The sequence below is a fragment of the Drosophila persimilis genome, unplaced genomic scaffold (assembly GCF_003286085.1).
Source record: "Drosophila persimilis strain 14011-0111.01,24,50 unplaced genomic scaffold, DperRS2 tig00000715-arrow-arrow-pilon, whole genome shotgun sequence".
In the NCBI taxonomy this organism is placed as follows: Eukaryota; Metazoa; Arthropoda; class Insecta; order Diptera; family Drosophilidae; genus Drosophila; species Drosophila persimilis.
This window is the reverse complement of record NW_020825343.1, coordinates 1063318-1089482: the sequence shown is the minus strand read 5'-3', so window position 1 is coordinate 1089482 and position 26165 is coordinate 1063318. Positions and strand designations below refer to the sequence as shown.

The window sequence follows — 26165 nt, the reverse complement described above, 5'->3', positions numbered from 1 at the left end:
CTGGGGGGGTGTTGGCCAATTGTGCGGCTGACACAAACAGAAAGAAACGGAGAGGGGAGACAGCTTTTTTTCCTCCTTGGTTGTTGTTGTGTGATTTAATGATTTTCGAGGCAGGCAACGAAAATGTCACCCACACACATAGTGATTGTTATTGTTGTTGAATGTTAAATACCATCCAGATACATTAATATGTCTGTCTGACTGTCTCGACGACCCCTCTTTCTGGTTTGCTGTCTTTGTGTCGGTTTGTCTGACTGTTTATCTGTCTGCCACACTGCCTGCCTGCCTGCCTGCCTGTCTGTCTGTCTGTCTGTCAGTCTGGTTGTGTGACGGTGTTAATTTCACATCTTGACGTGTCGTTGGTAATTGCGAGTTGCCTCAAATTGTACATACAATATCGTATAATGGGACTCGTGACTGTCACCTTGCCACCCACTCGCACTCGCACTCGCACCCGCACTCTGCCTGCCTCCCCGCCTTGACTTTTTGTGTAGGCGCTGATTTGTGAAGAGGTTCAAAGGTTAATTGGAACTGTAACGGATATGCCGATTTAATATATTAATTAAGTGCTACAAGTGTAAAAGGACCCACACAAAGGACTCACTCACAATTGTTTACTCTCGCCTCAGGTTGAGATATCCCTTTAGTATACCCTCCTTATGTGTAGGGTGAAAGGGGTCTTAGATCCTCTGCCTGTGTATGTAACAGACGAAAGAAGGCCCTTTACAATTTTAGATGGAATATATATGATAAACAGATTATAGATGGACAGATTCATCGTCGATTCAATAGCCAAGGCACAGTACACTCAGTATATTCAGGTCTTTTTTTTTTGGGTGTTAGGCAGAACATATTTCCCCAGATATGTAGTTCTCAATTAGAGAGTGTCTTTTGGTCGAATTATCAGCTAAATTCGTACTCTTTGGCTCTTGTGCTTGGGTGTTGTTTGTTTGAACCTATCGTTAATTATTTTTTAATTATCTAATGCTCTCACACCCACAGCCACGGCCACGGACATAGCCACTCTCCCTCTTTCCCCTCGCTTTCTCCCGCTCTGCAATAAATTATTTTTTTGTGATATTCGAAATATTTATGACAATCGAAGCCCGCCCATGTTCGCTCTTTTGCTAATTGGCTAATTTTTGGAATGCTATTAAAATTGTCAAACAACAGACAACGATTGTGGGCGGGGACAGGGGAGGTACAAGAAATATTGTCTGGCATTTATGGAATTTTCATTTAAAATTCATCTCACACACAATGCAAAAAAACACTGACCATAGAATACGAATAGAATTCTGTTCAAGCGACTTTAAGAACTCTCTAGAAATTCGGCGCAAAGGCAAAACCCAGCCATAGAGCTTATATGTATGTATATCTGTCGAGAGTTTTTATCTCAAGTGTCAGCCCAAGGGCGAAGCTTAAGTATTTCCCCCCCCTCCCTATTCGGTAGGGTGGCCGTGGGGCTGGGGGGCAGGGAGGCAGAGATGGGACAACGATGGAGCGATGAAACGATGAAGAAGCAGACATTGACATAGTTCTCATTAGATTGAACAATGTGTGGGAATTTTCGCATTCAATGGGTTTCGGGCTTGTTTCGGGCTGCTTTTTTGGCAAGTTCCCCATGTGCCCTGGCTGGCATACTTGGCATAGTTTTCTGCATTTAGCCAAGAATATTATGACTGCCGTTTATCATTTGGGGGGAGTTTTTGAGGCAGAGCTTGGCGAAAGCCACTGAAAGAGTGAAAGATGGCCATCATTGGGAAAGTTTAAGGCTGGAAAAACTGGGCATTAACCAGCTGTCCATCGTAATGGCACAATTGTTTCTGATGGATACTTAAGCTTTGAGGGCGTCCCAGCACCTTTGGAAAGCTCCCAACGAAATCTATCTGCATCTGTATCTATGCACTGTATCCCATGTTTGCAGAGTGTCCAAAGAAACATACATCAGATATTACGAACCTCCCACGCGACCAGCCATCACTCAAGTGGGACAACCAGTTGATAAGTTTCCTGGGGTTTTCCTTCACTCAGCGCTCTTCTCGGCTCAGATTTCCAGAGCAGAACTATCATTTTTTATTGGCCGGGTTGGCCGGGCTGACCAGCCAGTCAGCCAGACAGCATTCCCCCCAGCCCAGACTCAGTCTCGGTCTCAGGGCGACAACAAGTGTAACCCTATAAGTCCGTTCTGAAGACTCCCCACGAACACAAAGGCTTTGCACACTTTCACTCCCACAGAGCCCGCAGAGAAGCCAGGGAGCCAGCGATCCAGGGGTGAGGGGTGAGGAGTCAGCGGAGGAGACGACAAGCTACTAAATGGCCTCGGCGAATCCGCTTTAAAGGCTGACATAATCAGAGAAGAGACACGGAAGAGGGGAGAGGCTCTGGGGATGGGGTTTTGGCCTATTAGTCGCCCATTATTTTGTAGATACTTTTGTGATAAGCCCTTTGCCGTTGCCGCTGCCGCCAGCCTATGATGATGATGATGCCACACCTAAAGAGAAATACAAATTTTGTGTAATTTATTTTCAACTTTTATTACGAGTGGCTTGGGGCGCAGGAGGATTGGGGGTTGGAGGCGCCTGGATGGCTTATCAAAATTTTAATTAATACGCATCTGAGAAAAGTTTTTGTGAAAATGGTTTCAACGAGATGGCGAGCTGCGCTGCGCTGCGTTGCGCTGCTCTGCTCGGCCAAGGCCGAAAGGCCCCAAAGCCAAAAAGCTTCTTCTTCTTGTTTTCCTCTGACGTTAATTAGTGGCATCCAAAGTGGCTGGGCGACGACGACGACGACGACTTTGTTGCACTCACTCGCTGCTGGAGGGTGGGTGGGGGTAGGGCCTTGTGGCAGGGGGGGGTGGGGATTGAGAGAACTACAACAAACAAGCCACAACAAGCCATTAGCTACAACGAAAAACCAAGAAGCGATTAGTATCTTAAAAGTACTTAAAAGGTCGTTACACTGGCCCCATACTCGTAGAGCGAATGAAAAGCGAACTTGGCCAGCGACTAATTATTTAATTTCAAGTTTTAAGTATGCTTCCACGTCTGTCAGTCACTCGGAGGCAAAAAGCTCCCTCCCTTGGCCCTCGGGCGCGCCCCAAACAGCCTCAAACAGAAACAGAAACAGACACAGACACAGAAACAGAAAGAAACCTCTAACCCATTAAGCGCAGAGATAACAGATCCATTATAGAAGAATTACGAGAGTACGCAACGCAACATCTCCACGGAGAGCGCGCCATCAACATTAACATTAACATTGTAGTCGTCGTCGTCATCTTTCGCTAATGACCATCCATCGATGTGCTCCGATGTCGAGATGTCGATGTCGATGTCGATGTCCATCGTAGTACATCACTCAAACTGAAGGTTGCTTATGGGGCAGGCGGCAGGCGGCAGGCGGCAGACACGGAGCTCTTAGGTGGGTTGGGGGCTATCGTCGTATCTGTTTAGTGTCCATCTGTCTGACTCACTTTCAAGTGGTTACGATGCACAAAAAACCAAGGGAAAAACTTCATTACAAACTCATTTAAGTTTTTTTTTTGTTTTTTGGGTAGGAAGGAAAATGAAACAACAGTTTTGGCAACCTTTTGAACTTGCACCCTGCGCGAAGGGGAGCAGCGCTGGGCAACATGCGTACGCACTTTTTGTATCCAGCAGATACATTAGGCATTGGCATTAGCACGTTGTTCTACGCTGTGCTGTTAATTATCGGCCGATGATTAATTATGGCAGTTCGGTTTTGGTTCAGACGCAAGATCTGCGGCTTGTTTGGGGTTCGGTTTCGGGTCCGGTTCTGTCCGACCCCCCCCTGCCCCCCTGGCCCCTTCTCCTCTTCGAGTCCGAGTCCGAGTCCCTCTTTTGATTGGCATATGAGTAATGAGCTTTTTGTTTCGTTTTCCGCCATGACATGCGAACATCTTGCGAGCATTTTCGAGTAATTCTTCTCTTTGTACAATTTGTGTGTTGTGTGAAATTGTTTTTTTATTTTTTAACAACAATCTCTATCTGGCGGTGGTGGTGGTGGTGGGGTGCCGCTGCTGCTGCCCACACACACTCCACACACAGTCCATTCCACACACTCGCCGTGAGACCCAGAGACCCTAGATCCAACCATCCATCCATCCCGCAGCCTTGCATGTCATCACTTCAGACGCGAGAGTTCTTGGTTACTTTTTCTTATTCGTTAGTTCTCGTTCTCTCCTTCTCCATCTCCATCTCGTTCTCGGGGGTACTTTCATTACTTTCTCACAGCTGTGGCGCTGTGGCATGGTGTGTTGTGGCTGGCGTGCTCAGCGCTTAGAATTCAATTAGTTTTTATAGACATTATCCAATTTGTTCTTCTTCTTTGTCGCTGTAGATAGTCGTATAGTCGTACAGTCCTAGGGTGCGTGAGTGAGTGAGTGAATGAGTGTTCGAGTGTGCGGGGTATCGTATCCATTGCTCAAGCGATTCGCGTGCTGAGCATTCTCTAGTCTCCACTCGAATGGCCATTCATCCATTCTGCTTCTCATTCTCTAAAGAGTATTGTTCCTAAAAGCACTATTTTTTTTTTTTTGCTTTGTAGTTGCGGACACGCATATCACACGAGGGGGGTTGGGGGGGCACGCCTACGCACTCCCAAACACTCACACACTCACTTCATAAATCATATATATATACATATATATGCTGGCAAATTATATAGATGAGAGTTCTCCTCCCTCCCACTTCTCTCCAGCAAATTCTCTGCTCGTGCTTCGAGAGCACAAAAGCAAATAAATAATAGTTAAATATTTTTCCTAGACGCATAAATATTTTGTTATTCAATTTTGTGATATTTAGGCGGCTTGTGGAGAGTGTGCGAGGGGCCGCAGCCCCAGTCCCAGTCCCAGCCAGACTGCTTCAATTGTTCGCTAGAGTCGAGGGGTTTTGCCTGGGATCTACAAGAGAGTGGATATATGCGGGAAAGTGTTGAAGGGAGCTGCAGGGACATCTTCGGGATCGCTTTAAGCGGAGCCACAGACAACAGTGCATCGAAATTTGCTGACATCAACTACAGTAAAGAACCCTTTAGATGCACTTGTCTCTCGGGAGCATTCCCCATTTACCCCATCAAAAGTACCAACCATAAGCATCAATTTACATATTTCGAAGCACTATCTAACCAAGCGAAATTCCATAACTCATTTATCATTACCCCATCCATAATTACACGAACTTTCGTCGTCAGCCTTCGCTTCCCTTCCGTGCCCCATGGACTCGACACATTTCCAATGCCATCAACTATTCATGAGAGAAACTTTCTCAGGATGTGCCTGGGCCTGTGCCTGTGCCTGTGCCTCTGCTTGTGTCTGTTCCTGTGCCTGTTCGTCCTCCCCAAAAGTACTTATCCAATCGCATCCAATCGAATCAGAATGTATAGATTTATGTTAACTTTTGGCCAATATCAAAGTCATTACTCATCAGTTTTCGGCTTAAACACATAGAGAGAGTAGGAGACATAGACACAGAGAGGAGGCGCAGAGGCGCAGAGTCGCAGACACTGGCAAATCAATTAACTGCCAAATCAATTTACAATTTATGCATAAACTTTATAATCAATAGACTTGGGCGCACGAAGACTTGAGCCCCACGACTTGCTGTAACCTTCTGTGCCTCCCCCCATGTCCCCCCTCCCTGGCATGTCGGTCTGTCTGTCAGTTTTAAAGCCATAGCCGTAGCAATTATGGACGAGGAGGAGGGGCCCAAGGACCGAGTGAGCCAAGGAAGAGTCTTCTCTGGACAAATCCGTTAGGCCATAAAAGCCATAAATGCTCAATTACAGGAAGTAAATATGCACACTTGATTGCAGAATGTTGCGTAGATTACAGATGGCCCAAGAAGAGGCTTTTCCATCTCCGTCTCCGTCGCCGTCTCGGTCTCGGTCTCCGTCTTGGGCAACTTGGTTGACTTTTAAAATTATCGCACATATCAAAACTGCAGGCTGGCCAAGAGCTGGCCTCCTCTTGGCCAGGCAACAGAACCAAGCTCTACGAGTATGTGTATGTGTGTGTGTGTGTGTGCGAGAGAGAAATTTAATTTCATTACATTCATGTGACATAAGCCGTTGCTGGATATTCCTTTAGCCCGGTCTGAGGCCTACTTTGGCCCCTATACCGCTTACCGTTCACCCCCCCTCTTCCCTGCTCTGCTCTCTGGTCTCTGTTTTGTTCGTGTCTTCTGCTGGGGTCCTCTCCTAAGCATTTTGGATAATCTATTACACATAACGCAAACCTCAAAAACCGCAAAACAGCCGCCAGTGGTTGGGATGGCCCCAAGACCAAGACTGTCGAAGCACACCACTTGACGGGGCACCCTCCCCCCCCCCCCCCCCCCCCCCCCCCCCCCCTCTGTCTCTTTCTCCTCTGTTGCTGTATCTTTCTCTCGGGGGGGCTATTAGTGCGTTGTGTGGCTTTCTGCGGTTCGGCGGGACAATGCCAAGTGCGCCGCATATTTGCTTTAGCGCAGCACCGCATCTTCCACAACAGCCAGCGACGACGACGACGACGACGTCGACGATGGAGACAACGATGTTGGCCAAGACAACGGATAATTGCAGAAAGTACCGTTGCCCATATGCGAAAGAGATTCTTTTTTTTTTTTTTCTTGGCCAGAACACTCTGCACTTCCCTGCACCGCCCCGCACCTCACCTCATAATTTTCTTCGGCATGCCATGGCCATGGCCAGGCACAATTTTCATTGCGTTTGCAAAATATTTGCTGGTGTGTCTTCTCCTCGAAATTTATGAGCGTTGAAAAGGCTTAGAAAGAAGGGGTTTTGGGCCAGACCAGACCAGGCCAGGCCGGGCCGGGCCGGGCCAGAAGGGGAGTTGCCTGTTGATTATGTTGATAATGTCAGCGCAGGCGAATGTACAGCGATGAGAGAGAAATGGAGAGGGGGAAGGGGTGTAAGAGGCAGACGGAGACGGAGTCTGTGTGGAGAACCAGTTCCGACCGGTTCTCCCAGAGGCACCAGCAGCAGCAGCAGCAGCAGCAGCATCTTCCAGTCATATTAGCGTGTCCCGTTTGCCCCGTTGTTGCCGTTGTTGCTGCTTTGTACGTACTACCTGTTCGTGTTGCCTGTTATTGTTGTTGCTTTTGCTGTTGCTGTTGCTGTGCGTAAGAAGAGCTGGCTGCACCCCGAATATGGTCAACGCTCTTTTGGCCATGTTTACACGTTAAGTGTGTTTGTATGTTAAGCATTGCCTTTTGCGATCTCTCGGGGGCTTCGGTTCGGTTCACTTCGCGACTCTACTGCTTCCCAGGCCTTGCACCATGACATTCCCAATTGTTGTCGTTGTCGCTTGTTGCTGTTGCCTGTTGCCTGTTCCTGATGTTGTTGAGTGCCTTGCTAATCACTTTTTGATTGTACGAGGCACAAGAAATCGCACCCAGCCAGCCCCACAGGTGATGACTTGGTCAATGCAAAAGAGCCAGATGGAGATGCTGCCAGAGAAGATGCCGATTGCGGGACATTCTAGTTCTTCCACTTTTCAGAAAAAAACAACAAGAGTATCTGAGAGATGAGCACTGATAAACAATACTGGATAGAGATAGTGGAGGCCAGCATCTGATATGTTTTGATGGCCTTAAAACCCTTCTCATTCTGTTACGCAAACTGCCTGACATGTGATTTGACCACTTTAAAGTCACAGATAAAGATGCCAGAAGAAAATATGTACCTACATCTCTAGAGAGAGAGAGGGAGAGGGAGACGCTTAAAGGAAACGAATCCGTTTGGGAAAATGGAAATGGAAGATGTAAGGCCAGATATATCTAGCACTTTTAGAACTCTCCACTGAATCCACAAACTTTGTAACCTTTTGCCGCATTTGCATCCGCATCTTGAGCTGTGTGTTTGCAGTCGCTGCATCTGATATCTGCACACACACACTTTGGGGCTCTGTCTATGGCTTTGACTCTAACGGAACCGGCTACCCCCCCCATACACCATTCCCCATACCCCTTACCGATACCCCACCCCTTCTCTGCGGGGCAACAAAGCCAAAAGGAGTTGCGTGAAAGCATATTTATGTAAAGATTTTTTGAAAGGCCTCCAACTCCCCGTCCAGCTCCTCCTCCTGCTGGTCCTCTCCTCTGGCCTCGAGGATCCGCAGTAGAAATGACATCGAAATTGGCGGCGAATGGCAAATGAAACTCTATCTCTACCTCTCTCTATATTTCTCATTCCTTCTCTCTTTTCCCCTCTTTGTATCTCTATCTTTGTTTTTCTTTTCTATATGTGGCGGCAATTTTTATATTCATCATTAATTAAGCGCTAAAGAGACGCCCGCTGTGGCATGTCGTGTATCTGAGGGATATCTGTTGGGTCGGTGTGGGGAGGGGCAAGGAGGGAACGAGCGAGCACTCACAGCATGACATCATATTCAACAAAAATGGAAGGGAAAGGGAAGGCCTGCCAGTGCGTGTGTATGTGTGTGTGTGTGTGTGTCTTTGGGATATACAACATATATTAAAAACTGCATGGAATTGATTTCAAAATAGAAGCAACGACATAGCATCATAACGATGATGATGATGATGATGGAGAGAACGATTATGAGGCGGCTTGTGAGGATGAGAATGAGAATGAGGATGCGGATCCCCTGGCCCCCTTCTCCTGAGCTGCGTGTTAATTAAAAGCCACTGGACGCTGGTCCCGTAGAGTGGTGCCCGTGCCAGTGGCCGGGGGGAGGGCGGAGGGGAGTTGGGCGATGCGATTTTCCTAAGCGAGGCGGGGCGAGGAGAGGAGTGCAACAACCTTGGCATTTCCTGGGTACTTAGTCAACGCTTCGGCCTCTTGATTATGCCATGGGGTAGTGCACACACACACACACACACACTAGAGACATGCCACGCACACACATCTATGCAGATATATATGTATGTATATATAAATATTTCTATATATAAATACGCTCGGATGTAAATGCGTAGGTTGCCGCTGCGGCTGCTGCATGCTTCAATATGAGCCCCATACCATGCCATACCATACCGTGGCTCTACCCCCCTTCATAAATCCCTCTCCTCTCCACCGCTCTCTCTCTCTCTCTCTATCTTGTACCCAGTAGCCAGAGAACTGGAACTGGGCATTAACGTCCGCTGACTAATGATGAAATGCGTGGCATTTGCTGAGCTCTGAGTTGGGTTGGGCCGCCGACTCCGAGACTCCGAGACTGGGAGACTGGGAGTGGGACTGGGATACGGGCCTCATTTATGTAGAAAAGGATTAAGGCCATAAACCAAATGGCTGACGTTGGAGCTTAGCATGAAAAATGATTGTCCAGCATGGGGGCTGGGACACAGGGGGCTGCTGGGCTGCTCGGGCTGGGGCCAGTCATCAGTCGGTAGTTTTTATGCCTTCCTGCTTAGGTAGGTGTTAAAGTGCGGCCAAGACAAGTGCAGGCCCGGCCCGAGCCCCGAGACCTAAGCTGGGATTGGAGATGGAATCGGAGTCGGAGTCGGAGTCTGAGTCCCAGTCTGGCATCCGAGCCCGACCCTCTTAAAGCTCCTGAGTTATTTGCATAAGTATTTCTGGTGTACGCCGGATAATGGGACTCGATTAAATGAAAAGAATTTCAGTTATTCGATATGGGAAATTAATTAGAAATCTGTACTGAAGGGCGGGCGGACCATGAGGCCTTTTTAATAATTCCAGGCACTTGAACCCATTTGGGGACCACCAAACATCTTGGGCTAATACATTTGTCCATTTGTCCATTTGTTCCGAACAAATGTCCGGAGAAACTTTTTTATATTTTTTTATTTTTCAACTTCAACTTTTCTGTCAAAGTTGGTGCCGCCTCCGAAGGCACTTCAAGTCAAACAAAGCTTGACCGCATCTCCCATAAGAGTGCGAGAGAGAGAGAGAGAGAGAGAGAGGGAGAGAAGAGGACCGGCTGGCATCAGGCAGCAGGATGGAAGACAATGGCACCCAAAGGCGCACTTAAGGCGGTCAAAATGCACACAAATCAAACTTGGACTGGCTTTTGGTCTTTTATTAAAAAACCGTAACTAATGATGCCTAAATTCGCAATAAAAATGAAAAACCAAACGCACAATATGCTCCATTAGAGTGTTTTCGTTGTTGTTGTTGTTGTGGCTATTAGAGGTCCGTCCCCCGCAATTTTGAAACAATTTTAATAATACAAAAACAGAAAAATCTCTAGAAAGCAAAAAATAAGACCAAGACGAAAAGCCAAAAAGGCACAAATCGTGGCTAGAAAATGGAGGCACCGCCGCCGCCGCCGCCGCCGCCTCCGCCTCAGCACCGGCTTATTGTGACAAATTTTAAGTAATTTCATTCTTATTTCACCAACAGCTACAACTTTTTATACTGTTCTTGAGGAGGGGCAGTGGGAGTGGGTGGAAGAGAGTGGAAAGCAAAGCACACGAAATCAGCTGAAAAGAAAAATCCGCAAAAATAGGGACAGCAAGAAGCCGAGGCCGAAGTCTTCAAAGCAGCTTTTCTTTATATATAAATGTACGAATAGTAGGTATATATGTATGTACATATGTATGTATTTTCCACTTTTTTTGGAGATGGCAAAGCAAAGCAGCTTCCGTCTCATTAAAGTCTCGCCAAAGGAGAAGAAAAACAAAAAGTTTTCTTTGGGCTTCTGCTGCTGTTGTTGTGTTTTCGGCCTGAGAGGAATTCCCAGGATATTTATTTACACCTTCACTGAAGGATGAAAGTTCTCCAGAAGAGGGGATTGTTTTGCATGTGTCTAAAAGGTAGACAAAGCCAAATCCTTAAGCCACATGGCCCAGGGCGGGCAGGCGCCGGCGAGATCCGGCAAAACGGAAAATACTTCAATCAATGTAAAAATTGGGCGAAAAAGGTAGAACATATAAAGGTGGTAGACGGGATGGGGGGCGGGGCGGTGTGGGGTTGCAGCAGGAAGTGGAAAAATAATCAGAGAAGTTAAATCTGTGGGCGCCATATGCCCACCGACACGGGCACAGACAGAGTCAGAGAACGAGAAAGAGAAAGAGAATAGAGAGAATGAGAGAAGGGCACAGTAGAGAGAGACACACCCAGCACATAAACAATGAAATGGCTGCTAAAATATATCTCCCTTTTATATATCTCTCGATGTACCCTGCACTAGCAAGGGGTGCTGAAGATGGTCCATCCACTAGGGCATAAACGATGTGCCAGAAATCTACCTCTCACTCGCACTCAGCCTTCGCTTCTACGATCCTCTCTGAACGAGTCTCTCTCTCAACACAACCCAAGACGAGGTCTCTCCCAAGACAAGAGCAGGCGAAGCAGCAAAGTAACGGAGACCCGAGGCACCCAAGATCATACACTGAGCTGCTCTTTTATTTCCTATGCCGTTCCATTAGCTGGTAGAGTAACTCCCCAGCCGACTCTCGGCTTAAAATTTCCAGCCCCAAATTCGATTCGATTCCGGCCTGTGTAAGCGGCGTAGAGGGGCTCCGCTCCGGTGGTCGGTCGGTCTGCTGTTGCCCTCGTAGCAATTGTACTGAGCTTTGAGAGGGCTCCTTGAAAACCTATTGAAGCTATAAATCCTTTGTGTTTTCAATTTTTATTTTATTGCTCTCCGCAGGCAAGTGAGTGGGTGAGTGCGTGTCTCTCGCTCTGTGATTGTGATTGCGCGTGTGTGTGTGTGTGTGTGTGTGTGTGTCTGTGGCATGTGGCAAGGTGAACACCGAAAACATTCAACCATTTTTTGGGTGGCAAATGAACAGAAAACAACAGAGGGCTATTCGGGTGGCGTGTGGCGAGTCATCCTCAAAAGCACAAATGCACAAAAGTAAAATTTAAAAAGATACAACTCCCCTTTCTGCATGGTGGGGATGATGGGGGGATGTTCGCTACACTTCCGCCTTCAAGGCAATTGAGTTAATCTAGCATTGAGAGCGGGTCCTGTGCCCTGGCTGTGGCTGTGGCTGTGGCTGGGGCTGGGGCAGGTAAAGTAATTGGTGGAGAGTGTGTGAAATTGTCGGTGGGGCATCGGCACACGCGTGTCTCTGGAGTGTGTTTCCCAGCAGATAGCAGATGTGCCTAAATAATTGCTGATAAATAACAATAATTCCGGGGTGGGGTGTGGCGCAGGGACGACAACAGCAACAGCAACAACAACAGAAACACCAACAAAAAAGAAGGAATGTAATTGGAAGCCGGATATTGAAAGTGTAGTCAAGCAGAGTCAAAACGTTAAAGGAAGAGTACCCCTCACGTGATTCTTTGGAGTTACTCTGGTTGAACCGTCTTCTTGAATCGTTGAATGGAGTTCTCCAAGTTGTTTTCGCCATATCATCCATGGGTTTATCTATCGAAACTCCTTCCTTGTGGAAATCCTTCTGCATCGCAGCTCCAATTCGATTCCCCAAACAGTTCTCCTGCTGTTGCTTTTATTGTTGCCCTTGTTGCCCATTCCGTTCGAGAGGTCCTTTGAGCTGTTGCTCTTGCCATTTAAACGTACAAATAAATGACTTCTTGGATTTGGCTTTGGCTTTGGCTTTGGCTGGAAAGTTTATTTTAACCTCAGAGCCAGAGATAGAGCCACCGCCACAGCCAGAGCCAGAGCCAAGAAAGTGCACGGAGCAATAATCGAATTTGAGTGAATTAAGATTGGGGAATTGCTCTGGAACAATGCTCGTTCGTCGAAGTGGAGGCAGAAGGTTCGTTGTGTGCCACATGTGTGCTCTGGGATGGGTGGAAAATTATCCCAAAAGCAAACACAGAGAGGAAGCCCATGAGTCGGGACCGTTCCCTTCTATCGAATGTATTTCTTTTTTATTTGTGTACCGATAACACTTGGCCCTAAAAGGGCACCTCATGAGGACGATGGCAGCTGTCATGGTTTCGCTGTGGTCCTGTGGTCCTGTGGTGCTGTGGTGCTGTGGTGTGGCCCTGCCCCGGCCTGGCGTGGCCTGGCCTGGCCTTATAGAGTAATCAGAACGCTCGACAAATAGCAACAAGCCATCTTCCATCCTCAATCTCTGCCCCACCATCCTCTTTGGCTGTGTGTCTGCGTCTGTGTGTGTGTGTGTGTTTGTGTTTGTATTTTCATCAAATAAAATTGACACACACAAGTGTTAGCCGCTTAGGTTGACAGCTTTCCTTCCTTTTCCACTTCTGGCTCTACGGCTGTATGGCTCTACGGGCTACGGGCTGGGCGTCTTCACTCCTTGGGGGCTCCTGTGGCTCCTACGACCAAGGAGACCGACCTCCATTCACATTCCCATCCCCATCCCCATACCTCTATCCCTTCATGCCGCCTATTCCCTCGACGACTGACTTTAAGCGCTTGGTTAATTCTCTCTCTGCCACCACTTTCCCTTCCCCCCCTCTCTTCCTATCTCTTTCTACCTCTGTATATCTTTCACTTTTTGTGTGTGTTTGTGTTTAGCTTGAGCTTTTGATTTGACAGTTTAGTTAAATTAAATTGGGGGTTAGGCAACAACAACAACACCAATAAAAAGACATCATCAAGGGGTAGTAGTCGACTGGGAATGTACCCTTATTCGTAATCAAACGAAGCAACAGCCTACAAGGACAACCGAAGAAATGCCAGTGAAAAATGACAATTTTTGTATTACGTTTTTTTGGGTATTCCCTAATTCTAAGTCCCAGCGTACTCTTTGCTACCTCTTGGATACAGAGTAATCTCCGTCTAGATTGCCATTTACCTTCATCAAAAAACGAAAAACTCGCTTTTGCAAATGGAATCTAGTTATATCCTAATCGTCCACTCAGACACACCCACATAAACACCCTCACACACACACACAGGCACACACACACAGGCACAAGCTCACACACATAACCCCTGTTTAAAGTTCAAAAGCGTTTGAGGCAACGTAACGGTTTAGGGGGGTGGTTGAGGGCAGTGTTTGGGGCGTCGGGCGATGTGCTTGCCTCAATTGAAGTTTTAACATACAAATGTAATTAAAACGTTTTACGTAGCCGCCGCCAGGCACAACAACACCAACAACACAAAGTAGATGGGTGGGAAAACACTTCATCCCCCCGAGTGTGGGATGGGGAATGGGGGGGGAAGTGCTTTGCAACACACAAACACACACACACCGACCCACAGAGGGAAAGAAGGCCGAGACTCTTGAAATTGTTGCCGGCGGATGCAATAAGTTGGTGATAAGGTGTTCATTCCCCCAGGGGGTGGGGAGGGGGTTGCGAGTTTCGAAACGATGGGTCTCTATGGGGGGAAAACCTTTTGCAAACTTGTCAAAAATCAGAGAGAGAAACAGAGCAAGTCCTGGAGGGGTGGGGGGGGCGGCAGGCAACAGGGAAACGTGTTTTCCCCTGTCTCTGACAGTGAAAACAATGCCAATGTCGTTGTTAACCTTTTTTTTCCATCCTTCGCCTTTTGGCTGCCGCTGCCGCTGCCGCTGCCGGTGCCACCAACCGCCCATCAGCCTCCCCGCCACTTACCCCCAACTCCAGAAACACTTCCCTGGACTATGACGCAAACAATGATATTTACATTTTTTATCTTCTCCGAGCCCCGAGCCCCGAACCCCATGCCCCCCATCCATGGTGTTGGTAAATTTTCCCTCTGAAATTGGAAACAGGCCGAAGGGCTCTTTCGGCATCTGCACGTTTTGGGGCAGAAATAAAAATGGGACAGAGGCAGAGGCAGAGGAGAGGGAGAAGGAGGGGCAGTGGTGGTGGAGGAGGAATAAGGAGATGAGCAGCCCTCCTCATATCAAAGCGATCATGGATTTATGGCCTTAATAATAGACAAAAAACGGAAGGAAGCCGGCAAAGGGATACTCAACGAACGAACGAACGAACGAAGGAAGGAAGGAAGGGAGCTGCTGGCTAAATTGGACAGAAAAAGGAGCACAAAAGTGGACAAGTAATTAGGGAAAGGATTTTGTCGGCGTGCCTGTGCCTCTCAGGGAAATGAGCAATTTTTTCACTCCACAAAGAGCGGGGAAGAGAGAGAGATTGAGTGCTAAAGAAACGTGAGCAGAACAGGCGACAAGATTGTCTGAAACGATTGGGGATGTACATTACAGCAATACAGCAATAGACTTGTGGAATGCTTTTCTATACAGAATTTATCCTTCTTACACCTTCATATGTATGGCAATACTTTTCACCTTTCACACACATTTTATAACATTCTTGTGGGGTGCCAAATCCCACTTTTGCCCTTGGAAATTGACCCGAAAATATCCCCAGGCTTGACAGTTTATCAAACTCCCAAATAAAGTCAGAGAGAACACCAACAAAAAAGGAGCCAGCTGCCACAAAAGGGGGTGCCGCAAAAATGCGGGTGAATTTTCCAACATTTGCTCATTAAAATAAAATTTTTGCACAAATATTAAATACCCCGAATATTTTGTCGAAGGGGAGGGTAATCCGAAATGTCGCCTGCAATCCTCAAATCTGCCACTGACATTGAGTGGTTAAGTGGGTAAGGAGCAGGGGCAGAGGCAGGAGCAGGAGCAGGAGCTGTAGATGCCTCATTGAGGGATGCTATGCGATGCGATGCGATGCCATGGAATCAGAGTGGAAGTACATTTGCTCTAGAGATAGCTCTCGGGTGGCACAAAGTGTCAAAAACGCTTAATAAACGTCAATGTCAGGCGATTTGAAGTCAGCGGCAAAATGCAAAAATTTTCCACGAACAAAACAGACTGCTCTCTATCAAAACCGAACGAGTCCCAGTCCCGGGCACTGTCACGAAGGACATAGAGAGACAGAGAGCCGGATCTGGAGCTGACTTAGAGCTGGTGCTGGTGCTGGTGCTGGTGCTGGTGCTGGAGCTGGAGCTGGATCTAGAGCTAGAGCTGGAGTGGTGGAAGAGTGTGGAGGTGTGGAGGAAAACCGAAACCAAAACGCAATTGAATTCGCAGTGTCAGGAAAACGTACACCCAGGACACACGGCCAGGACACCCAGAATACACATCTCGATGCCAATCCCTCAATTCCTGCTCTCGGTTTCACGCACTTTCATTTCATTCGATTTCGTTTCCGTTTCCATTCCGTTTCGTTTCGTTTCATTCACCCGTCGCTCATCTCGCTTGACAAATGGAGTGTCATAAATGCAGCCCTTAAGGGCAGCCCAGACCGTCCTTTACCCCGTATCCCAGCCCCCCTCTCAGGCCCACACCTCCTTCCCTTTTATGCTAAACGACACGTAGACTGTCAGTCCCATCCGCAACCCATGCCAACCCATACCATCCGATTCCATCGTATCGTATACGTAACCCACCCATCCACCCAAAACAGGCTCTGAAGAGCTAAAAATGCACAAGGGGATTGGAAATTTATTTGAATTTGCTTTTAGTTTTTCGGGTCTGCGACTGTGCGGGTGTGTGTGTGTGTTGGTGTGTGTCTGGGAGACACATTCAACAGATTTCGATGGCAGCCGTTACGGATCGCATTTAAAAAGTGGTTTCAATGTACAAACAGTATGGGAGCGGGAATGAGAATGGGAATGGTGGGTCCCAACGAAAGAGTTGATGGATAGGCCATAAAGGTACCCAGTAACGGGTGAAGCATACGCCTCAAATGAAGAGCAAAGCAGCAGCAGGGATGCTGAGAAATCTGAGGGATCAGAGAATGATCATGGAAACGGTAATAATCAGAATTAAACGAGAACTAAACAGTAATGACCTTTGTACTCTTGAGATACTCTCCTCTTAGCTGCTACCTCTCTTGACAATGATCAGAATATTCTACAAATCGGTTGGGAAAGGCAGGAGCTCCAGCCAGTCGTTGAGATCCTTAGCTTCTTAGCCTCCTCCACGGTATCAACAGCTCTCCAGCACCCACCCACTGTATCAAAAAAGGGGCGTCAGCGTCAGCCCGCACCCAAAGCAAAGGCAACAGTAAAAACAAAAACTGACAGACGTCAGCTTAACAATATGACAAATACAATTTTTCGTCTCTCTCCCTTTTTTTTATTATAATTTCATTTTACTATAAAAACGCATTATTATATAATGCGTTGGGCATCCCCCGACAACGCCCCCACACCACCCAGATTCAGATTCAGTTTCAGATTCAGATCCAGAAACAGAGTGCCATCGTCATCATCCTCGCATCCGAGTCCGCATCCGAGGGGGCGTGGCCAGAGCGAGAGCCAACAGCGTTTGGGCGGCACGGCACACTCGTCGTCGGACAATTGAAAATGATATATAAAAAAATAGTCGCTTCCTCATTCCCTCTCTTTTACGCCCTGCATCTCTCGCGCTCTCTCACTCTCTCACTCTCTCCCTCTCTGACTCTTTGTTTCTTTTCATAATTTGTTTTTTATATATATATATTTTTTTTATGGTATACGAGTGTTTTTTTTTTGTGGTATTTGTCATCACTGAAGGGTTGAAGAAGATAAAGGGTCGGTCCATAAGGGAGAAGTGTCTGGCTGAACGCCCTAGAGTTAATTTTGAGTGACGTGCAAAGTTTGTTAATTGAATTTGCCTTTTTGATATGTATGTCACATTGATGATGACGCCGCAGCAGCACAGCATCCAGCATCACAGTGGGGACTAGCTAAGTGGGCTGTGTACATGACATTAATTGAGCGAACTAGTTAAAAGGGTTGCTCCCCCACTTCAGCTCTTCCTTGGGGGTTCTTCGCCTTGCTGTCGAGCAGTCGACCTCGGAGTTACCAGAAATTGTTTAATGCAAATGGGGAAAATCAAGTCCCTCCCTCGGGGTTGCCCCCGAGATTGGCAGAGATTGCGCAAGGAAGGGGGTGTACGGTGCAGGGTGCAGGGTCTCAGAATTCGAAACATTAAATACGAGTTGACTTTGAAATGAAAGTATCTCTTTGATGAGTGGTGCTGGTGCTGGTGCTGGTGCTGTCCAATTAGGGGGAGGAAAAAACAATGCAATTATCTCTCGTTGCCAGAACCCTAAAATGCAATCTAAACTCTCTTTGTTTTTGAAAATTATTTCAGTAATTTAATCCAAACTTCTAGCCAATCTCGTTAATTATATCTGAACTCGCTTAATTGGATCATTATTTAACTTTAACTCTGCTCTGCTCTGCTCTGCTCCGTGTGCAAACTGGAAAGATTTTTCATATGACCTTAACCATTTGGGCATTTAGTGATGTCAAGCTTTAATTTTACTCCACTTGAAGTCCTAAAATGTTTGGTTTTTTAATTGAAACTCAATCGAATTTCTTTTATGATGCGATAAATTCAATATAACCTAAATGAACCTTGATTTTAACCTCACTTATTCATAGATAACCTCACATTTTGCACATGTCGTTACTTACTTGGCCTTCCTGTGCGTGTCTCCACTGTAGGCTGCCATTAATCCGGATGTCAGTTTTTGTGTGCTGTGTGTGGTGTGGATCTACTTTGATTTTGATTGTTTGCAACTGCATTCCATTCCCCCCCATAACCATGGCCATACCCATACCCATAGCCATTCCCATACCCATTTCAATTCTGTTTTTAATCATTTTAATATGCCGCTTTTTGTGTGGCTGTCGTCCAGTGCTGCTGCTTAATGCATCAATGCATTTACCCGTTATAAAGAGAATGGCGAGCAGGCAGTGCTGGAAGGAGAGAGCCGGGGCAAAGAGACTGACAAATGGCAGGGACTAATTTATAGACATTTAATGCCGTCATACGCAGCCTCAGTTGGGCAATAATCATTGAAAATGATAATGTAATATGACCATTGAAGAGCATTTAAATCGTTTCAATTGCTGTCATTCACTTTTCCCCTCCCCCATCACTCTATCACTCTATCACACTCACCGCACTGCCTGGAACAAGACAAAGTGATTGATATTTAATCTAAAATAAAAGCCGAAACTCCGTTGGGCAATTTCAATTTTAATAAAATGCCTTTTATCGGCATGAACGAATAGTGAGAGGCTGAATGGATTGGTTTTGGTTTTTGTTTTGACATGGGGCAGTGGGAGATATGTACACACAATTCCTATTCGTACACGAAGGATTCTCTCACCCAAAAGCTACAGCTACAGACATATGCCAATGAGTGGGCCAAGAGTCCCGTGTTGCATGGCACTGCACAATTTGTGGCTGTTTGATTTCATAAAATATTAACTGGCAATTTGCAGTGTCTGCATAGCGTACTACTCGTATATACGAGTACACATAGATACAAGATGAAGGAAGATGGGCAAAGTCTAGGGTTAGGCAAACACACGGACCAGTTTAAGATGAGTTGAAGTTGAACTGAATGATGGACAGAGGGACAGACAGGCAGACAGACAGACAGGCAGAAAGACAGTTGGACAGGCGGACAGGCCAGACAGCCAGTTAGCCAAACGGGACGGAACGGAACGGGATGGCTCAAAAGGAACTTCAGGCGATTTAATTTCCCTGCGATTGCCGGGGAGATTTTGATCTCCAGAGCGCTGGCAATCATCGCCCACACACTCCCTCTCTCTCCCTCTGCCATCGAACTTGTAACTATATTAATTGATATACTTGCTCGCAGCGGTAATTTAAGCTAACTGAAGTCCCCTACCAATGGCATATCATCCGCCCTAATAGATAGAGGGCCAGACCTGGCCAGGCCATGCCAGTGCTCTGGTTTTTGGTTTTTGGATTGGCATCGAGCATTAAGTGGGGTCTGAGTCTGAGTATGAGTCTGGAGTCTGGAGTCCTGGTTCTTGATGACTTTGCCCCGGGGTGCGCTCTCTTTTGGCGCTGACATGCCCTCATACAGACACACAGAGAGAAAGAGAGAGATGCTTATAGAGGATGCTTCTTGTGCACTCCTGCAGGCAAATAGGCAGGCAACACAGCGTATACGTAATCAAATGTACATAAGGCATCAAACGGCACCAGCGACGACGGCGGCGACGCCATCAATTCGTAAGCCAAAACAGGGCTCCAAAGAAGCCAGAACAAGCGTGGGTGTTTTTGGGGGGGGATGCTGCTTCGAAGAAGCTCCTGTAGCATACATCAAGTGCAGGCTGTCAGCCAGGCTGTAAAGGCAGCGGCAGCGGCAGGGGAAGGGGAAATGGGCTGGGAAATGGAGCAGGAAAGGAAGGACAAGCAGTGCACAGGAAAACAATTTACAATGCCACCAACTTAACAGGAAGGGGGTGGAGTGGGGGGCAGGACAGGGAAGGAGCTGCTGATGGTGCTGCTGCATACAATTTTGGCACTGGCAAATGGCAATAGATGACTAAGACACTTGGCATTGGCCAGGAGACGTGGGACGTGGGACGTGTGCCCACGAGGGTGGTTTCCACAGTCTTTGCTGCCGAGTGAAAACTGAATTTGAATTGGAGAAAACAGAAAGGAGACACCTTTTTTCAACAGAGTTTTCCATCATTTAGTTGCGACATTTTCTTCAAAAAGTTCTTTCCTTTTCTGCTGTGGTCCCCAGGGCTCGTTCCATCTGAATCATGGACACAGAACTTTGTAGTCGACTCTCCAGAAAGTCGTACTCGCTCGAAGAATAGAGAGATAGGAGAGCCAACATTTTGATATTTGTTTGATATGTGAGAGAGAGAGCAATGCGAGGAGGCGGGGCACCAACCCTTTTGCTGTACGGTAAATCTGTACACGATGCTAGGCATTAGTGTGGCCAGAACAGGGCCCGGCCAGGGCAGGCGAGGGCAGGCCAGGAGGAGGATTTGGGTCTGATGGCTGGGGGTTGGTAATAAGTTTAATGTGAGCTCCGAGCATATTTTAAGGCTTTTCACTTGAGCCAGCCCTCTTGCTAGCCAGCTGTCAGTTCAGTTCAGTTCAGATGACTTGAGCAGAAAGAGACTGGCAGTAGAGTTGAGTTTGTTGATGATGGTTCGTTGACTACCTACCTCTCTAAGACCACTGCCAGTGGCAGTGCCAGTGCCAGTGCCACTCACACATCATCCGATGTACTTCACTGAACTGTCCCAGCTGACGTTGAATTATCATAAATTGCCAAAGTTTGTTTTTGGCATAACAAAACGTGGGCTGGAACGCGGAATGGGTGTGTGAAAAGTTGCCATCAAGAACGAAAATCAGAACAATTAGGCTCATGCATGGTAGAAGGGTTCGCTCGCTCGTTGGCTCGTTGGTTCGTTCGCTCGTTCTCGGATCGTTCTCCCATTTGGTCTTAAGTGCAGTGACAGTGGGAAAAACAGGGGGGCGGGGCAGAGTAGCGTGGAGTAGAGCTTTGCATAAGTTTCTGCGTTCTGCCTCCAGGCATCGTCAGTGCGCTGCATAATCCTATTAAATTCACGTTGCGGGCAAAGTAAACCAACTGCAAAAGGAGAGAAAAACAGCTCCAAAGGTGCTTAATTTGTGCGCAGCTTTTATTGATTTCCCCCCCTCCGGCTTTCCGCCACACACACACCCACACCCACATATTAGAAGAGGAGCTCAGGCTAAAAGGCATTAAAGTCTTGACAAGGCTATTAAATGCTTAAGAGCCAGCGACGTTAATGACAACATCGCAAAAGGGCAAACCAGGGCCAAGGAGCCGTACGTCCTGGAAGTCCCGGCAGTCCTGGCAGTCCTGCCAGTCCTGGTGCTGCTCAGGCAGAAGTAGAGTTCAGTCGAGACGCGAGCCGCGCAAGGATTACAATTTACGAGTCCTGCGAACCATGAAGGTGTGATAAAATTTCAGCAATTAAAAAAACGTGTGCGTTGACAACGACAAGGGCAAAACGGGGGGCACCGGCAAGTGCAGGACGACTACACGAGCACCCAGTCAACGTGGCATGCAACTTAAAAAGAAGACGAAGAAGCCCTGAATTTGGAAAAGGTCCCCCAGGGGAATACTCTATTGAAAGGAGCTAAAGATGGATGGGAAAATAAATACGAATATCTTTTATGAAGTATATTTTGAAGATTTTAATTCAGGCATTCAGGGATCGTTATGAATATATTCCTATCCCCTGAAGAATTATCAAGAATAATATAATATATAGCATACTTTTTAGGGCCCAACAAAGTTGATGAGAAAACTGTTATACCTTTGCGTGGGAATCCAGTTGCTTCAAGGCGACGTTTCTTCACTTCTTCTTTTGCGCTTTTGTGCAGAGAGCTGAGAGAGAAAGAGACAGGGACGGAGAGAGAGAGAGAGTGAGAGGGAGTTGCGAGGGAGATGGCACCACTCATACACCTATAAAAAAAAGTTGTGAGCAGTTTAAACGTCGCGTCGTTGGCATTTGAGAGCAGAACAGCTCCTAAGAATATTGCAAATTTATGCGCCTTCCCTTTTTGCATAATTACCCCCAACGACCCTTGGTAACCTGAACCTGTGTGGAGAGGGGCGTCACTTCCCCTTGCCCCTTGCCACAGGAACACGCCCACGCACACGCAGATTTTGATAACGTCGTGTCGCTTCATGTTGGGCTCTCTCTCTCTTTCTCTTGCAACATTGCAGCGCGTATTTTTAATTTCCGTCAGTTTCTGTCTCCCCACCTACCCCCCAACACTCTCTTCCTCTCTCTGCCTTTTTTCTAGATAAGCGGGAAACATGTCAAGGTATGACTGTACATATGTGTGTGTGTGTGTGTGTGTGAGGTAGATAATGTAAAATTAAAAGGGAAACTGTGTGCAAAACAGGCCCAAACGGGAAGAGGAACTGGAACTGTGCGCCTGTGATCTTGAATTATGCGTTTCTAGATTACCACCAAAAAAAGAGAGAGAGAGAGAGACACAGAGCAGGGACAAACATATACAACATATCATATGATATGCAGAGAGAGAGAGAGAGCGCACGTGAGAAGGAAACAGTGAGAACTGTCTGTTGTAAATTATCTGTAGAATAGATGGGACAAATTTTCACAAAATGTGTGTTAAATGTTTCGCTATGGGAAAAGCCACAGAACACAGCAGCAGTAAAAAGATGGCAATGGAAAAAAAGTTTTAATTAGCTAACTAAAATGGCAAATGGCGCAGCCGGTGAGATATGATTAATGAAATGCCTGGCGTGTAACAACACGCAACAGGGGCAGGCGGCGTGTGGCACGAAGCAGGAGCATGAGAGATGATATAAATTGGGGCAAATTAATTGCAACAGACTCAGGTGTGTGCGAGTGTGTATGTGCCTGAGTAGAAAATTTTCGTTGTAATTAGATGATGGAAAACGCTCATTTTGCTATCCACAAAGTGCGGAATAGGGGACGAGACGGAGGAAAGCATTTTTCTATGCGCTATAATCTGTCAGATGGGATAAAACAGCTTGGGAAAGTGAACATCCTCCTCTGTCCGTCTGTCTGTCAGCCCGCTTGTTAAGTGTGATAAAAGATAGAACATTAACGGAAATAAATCAAATGCTCTCAGGTGGGGGATGATGATCTACGTGTAAGTGGCGGAGGCCAGGGGCACGAACAGGAAAATAAAAACTGACCATCAGCTGCGCGTTTTCCTTTTGGGAATGATGGAGGATGCAATTTACCAAATGAATAGAGCAAAATTATAAGAGAAAAGTAAATGGAATCCAACGAAATCTTTCACAAAAATCCATTACCTTTCCCAAAACCAAAACCAATAGCAAAACAGCCATGAAAGAAAAGTGCTATCGGAATACCCCTTTTTGGTTCGTTTGATATAGAAAGCACATAATTAAATCGATAAAATGTAGCAATCTCTCTATACTGGAGACAGTTCTTCTCTCTTTGAAAATTCCATCAGCTTCAATTACGGCAGGAGTGTGGGGCATGCCCCACAAGCAAGCATAGGTTATGTTCTCTGCTTCTCCTTCGAAAATTTGACTTTGGCAACATCATCAAAATTTTTAGCCAAACAACAAAAAGATGAAGAGAAAGCGAGAAGTGGAGACGTAGAGAACGGTAGAAAGGGAGTGAGAGACAGGAGAACGCCCATTTGCAGTCAACTGCCAATATGAAAAGCTGAAATCCTTTTAGCAGGCACCTCTATGCTGCCATCCTTGTACATCCCCAGCGCCATCGTGCACGGATGGAAGACTGCCACTGCCGCTGCCACTGTCAGGCCGGGCGGCTGGGAGGCTGGGTGGCCGGGGGGGCTGGGAGGCGACTCTACCCGATACTGAGGGCAGGCAGACAGAGGTCATGTTGTTCTACTCGAATGTATATGAATTTACATACGCCCGACCCACACTCAACACCTCCCGTCGCCCTGACACCCGCTCCGACACCCACTCTGATATCTGGCTTCTGTGTTCAACTTCGAGGCTGGCCAACATGTGCAAAAGAATTCGATAAGATGGAAAAGGAGAAGGCGGGTGCGATGGCGAAGGCGGTGGAGGAGCAGAATTTTGTGTATTTTTAAACCGAAAAAGGGTCTTCCCATCTGCTTCTTGGTGGGCGAAAACTACTTATTCAACTTTAGCCTGGCAACTCTGTCAAAACAGAAGAAAAGACCAAAAAGAGCAGAAGAGGGTGAGCAAGAGGAGCAAGAGGGAGAAAGAGCTGGGGGAAAGGGAAAGCCAATTCCTCTTCTGCCTTCAGTTTTCACCAAAATTTAAATTATTTTACGAAAAAACAAACATGAATGAAAAAATATACTCGTATGTTTGGGGGAAAACTTGAGCTCACATGCTGCGAAAGTTGAGTAGAGTTGAGTGCAGTTCCAGGGAGTGCCTGTGGTCTCAGGGACAGTGGTGACTGGGGTTCCAGAAGAACAACAAGTCGAACAGTTCCCTTCCGAAACCCATGGCGGCTGGAACAGTCTCTGAAAGTAGCGTTACACGAAAAGTATTCCGTATTCCGTAAATTAAGTATTTTTCTCGCATTTTCCATTCATTAATCCCATTTCGCTGGCACTGGGCTGTGCCTGCATTTAATTACAGGATCGACACGTCACACGGAATGGTGACCCCGAGCCGGTGGTGGATCCCTCGCAGGATTATATGCTGATGCTGGGCTACGAGAATGCCACGCACACGGTCCTGCGCTTCCGCCGCAAGCTGGACACATGCGACGGCACACATGACATGGCCATAACGGTGAGTCCACACGGTCCTCAGACCTCAGACCTCAGACTTCAGTCCTTGGCCCCGTCCTTAATAGATATACGAGTACTGGCCAAAGTTTTGCCACTTCCAAAATGGAATTTATGCACTCCACTTCCACTGTTAAAGCGAATGCGTCTCTCTTGTCTGTTTCTCGGACTCGTAATTTATGTTAATAAAAAGTTTCAGAGAGTGCGATGCGAGTCGCCTGCCCCCAAAACTCTGATGATATAAGCTTTCTGCCATCAAAGTACTAAAGTGATTTCGCTGCTGCCTCCGTCCTTCCTTCCATCCTTCCATCCTTCCTCCCCTACATGTAGTTGGGAGTTGTTCAAGTTGTGGCAATAACCTTAAACAAATATAAACATTGAAATTTGTGACATGCTAAGCATACGGAATCAAGCCAGAGCCAGCGGCAGTGTCTCCTCCATTCCACAAATTGGAAATGGAATGGTAAAGAGAGATAGAGAGTGCTCAAGGATTAAGGATTCCGGATTAAGGGTTGCATTCGATAACGATACGAGCTGCTGCTGTGACTGCTGCTGCTGCAGTGTAGATAAATACTGATTGCGCAATTAGTTTGCGGAAATCTCTTCATCTCGCAGCTACCTCCGCTAAGCGCTAAGCACTCTATCAAAACCGCAAAAATACTCCATACTCGTCCCATATTGGCCAGGGGAGAGGATAGGGCGAGGACGAACGAACAAGTCATAGTGATAAAAGTTTTATCACGTATAACTTAAGCGTAAATCTTAAAGAAAACTTTCTGGTTAACTTGAGTAAACAAAGCGCGTGGCGCAAACACAAATACTCCTCCAGGGTGGTGGGTGAGGGAGACACCGAGTGAGACATATGCCAGACATGGCGACAAAGACTGAAAAGGAAACCCAAACCACACACACACTTGTACACTCGTACACACGCATATTGAGATATACTAGTGTGGTGGTATCCCCCTAGCCCCCTAACCCCCCAACTTTGCCTAACCCCCAAAAGAGGATTGTGAGAGGGGGGGATAGAAAAATGTTATGCAGAGTCGCGTGTGTTTGCTCCTAGACACATTTGGTTATTGCTTTATCTAAACGGTCCCTCAGACCCCTCGAGATTTCTTTGGTAGTGGAGTGGTGGGTGTGGGCCAAGTATTTTATTTGTCTAGCGTATTAATTGGATTTTGTCGCGTCATCAACGACACTGTCAGAATGGGGCTGAGGCTGAGTTGGCAAGGAACTACAAGGAACACCGCGCACACATAGACGAAACGCAAT

General features: G+C 46.9%; 1 protein-coding gene across 1 annotated transcript in view; it reads left to right on the top strand.

Moving 5' to 3' along the window:
* LOC6602179 (MOXD1 homolog 2) overlaps positions 1-26165 on the top strand; it is a 130320-nt gene that overhangs the window by 65960 nt on the left and 38195 nt on the right. Inside the window, exon 3 of the mRNA XM_002027183.2 lies at positions 24739-24894. Coding sequence (XP_002027219.2) covers positions 24739-24894 — 156 coding nt within the window. The remainder of the gene's footprint in view (positions 1-24738; positions 24895-26165) is intronic.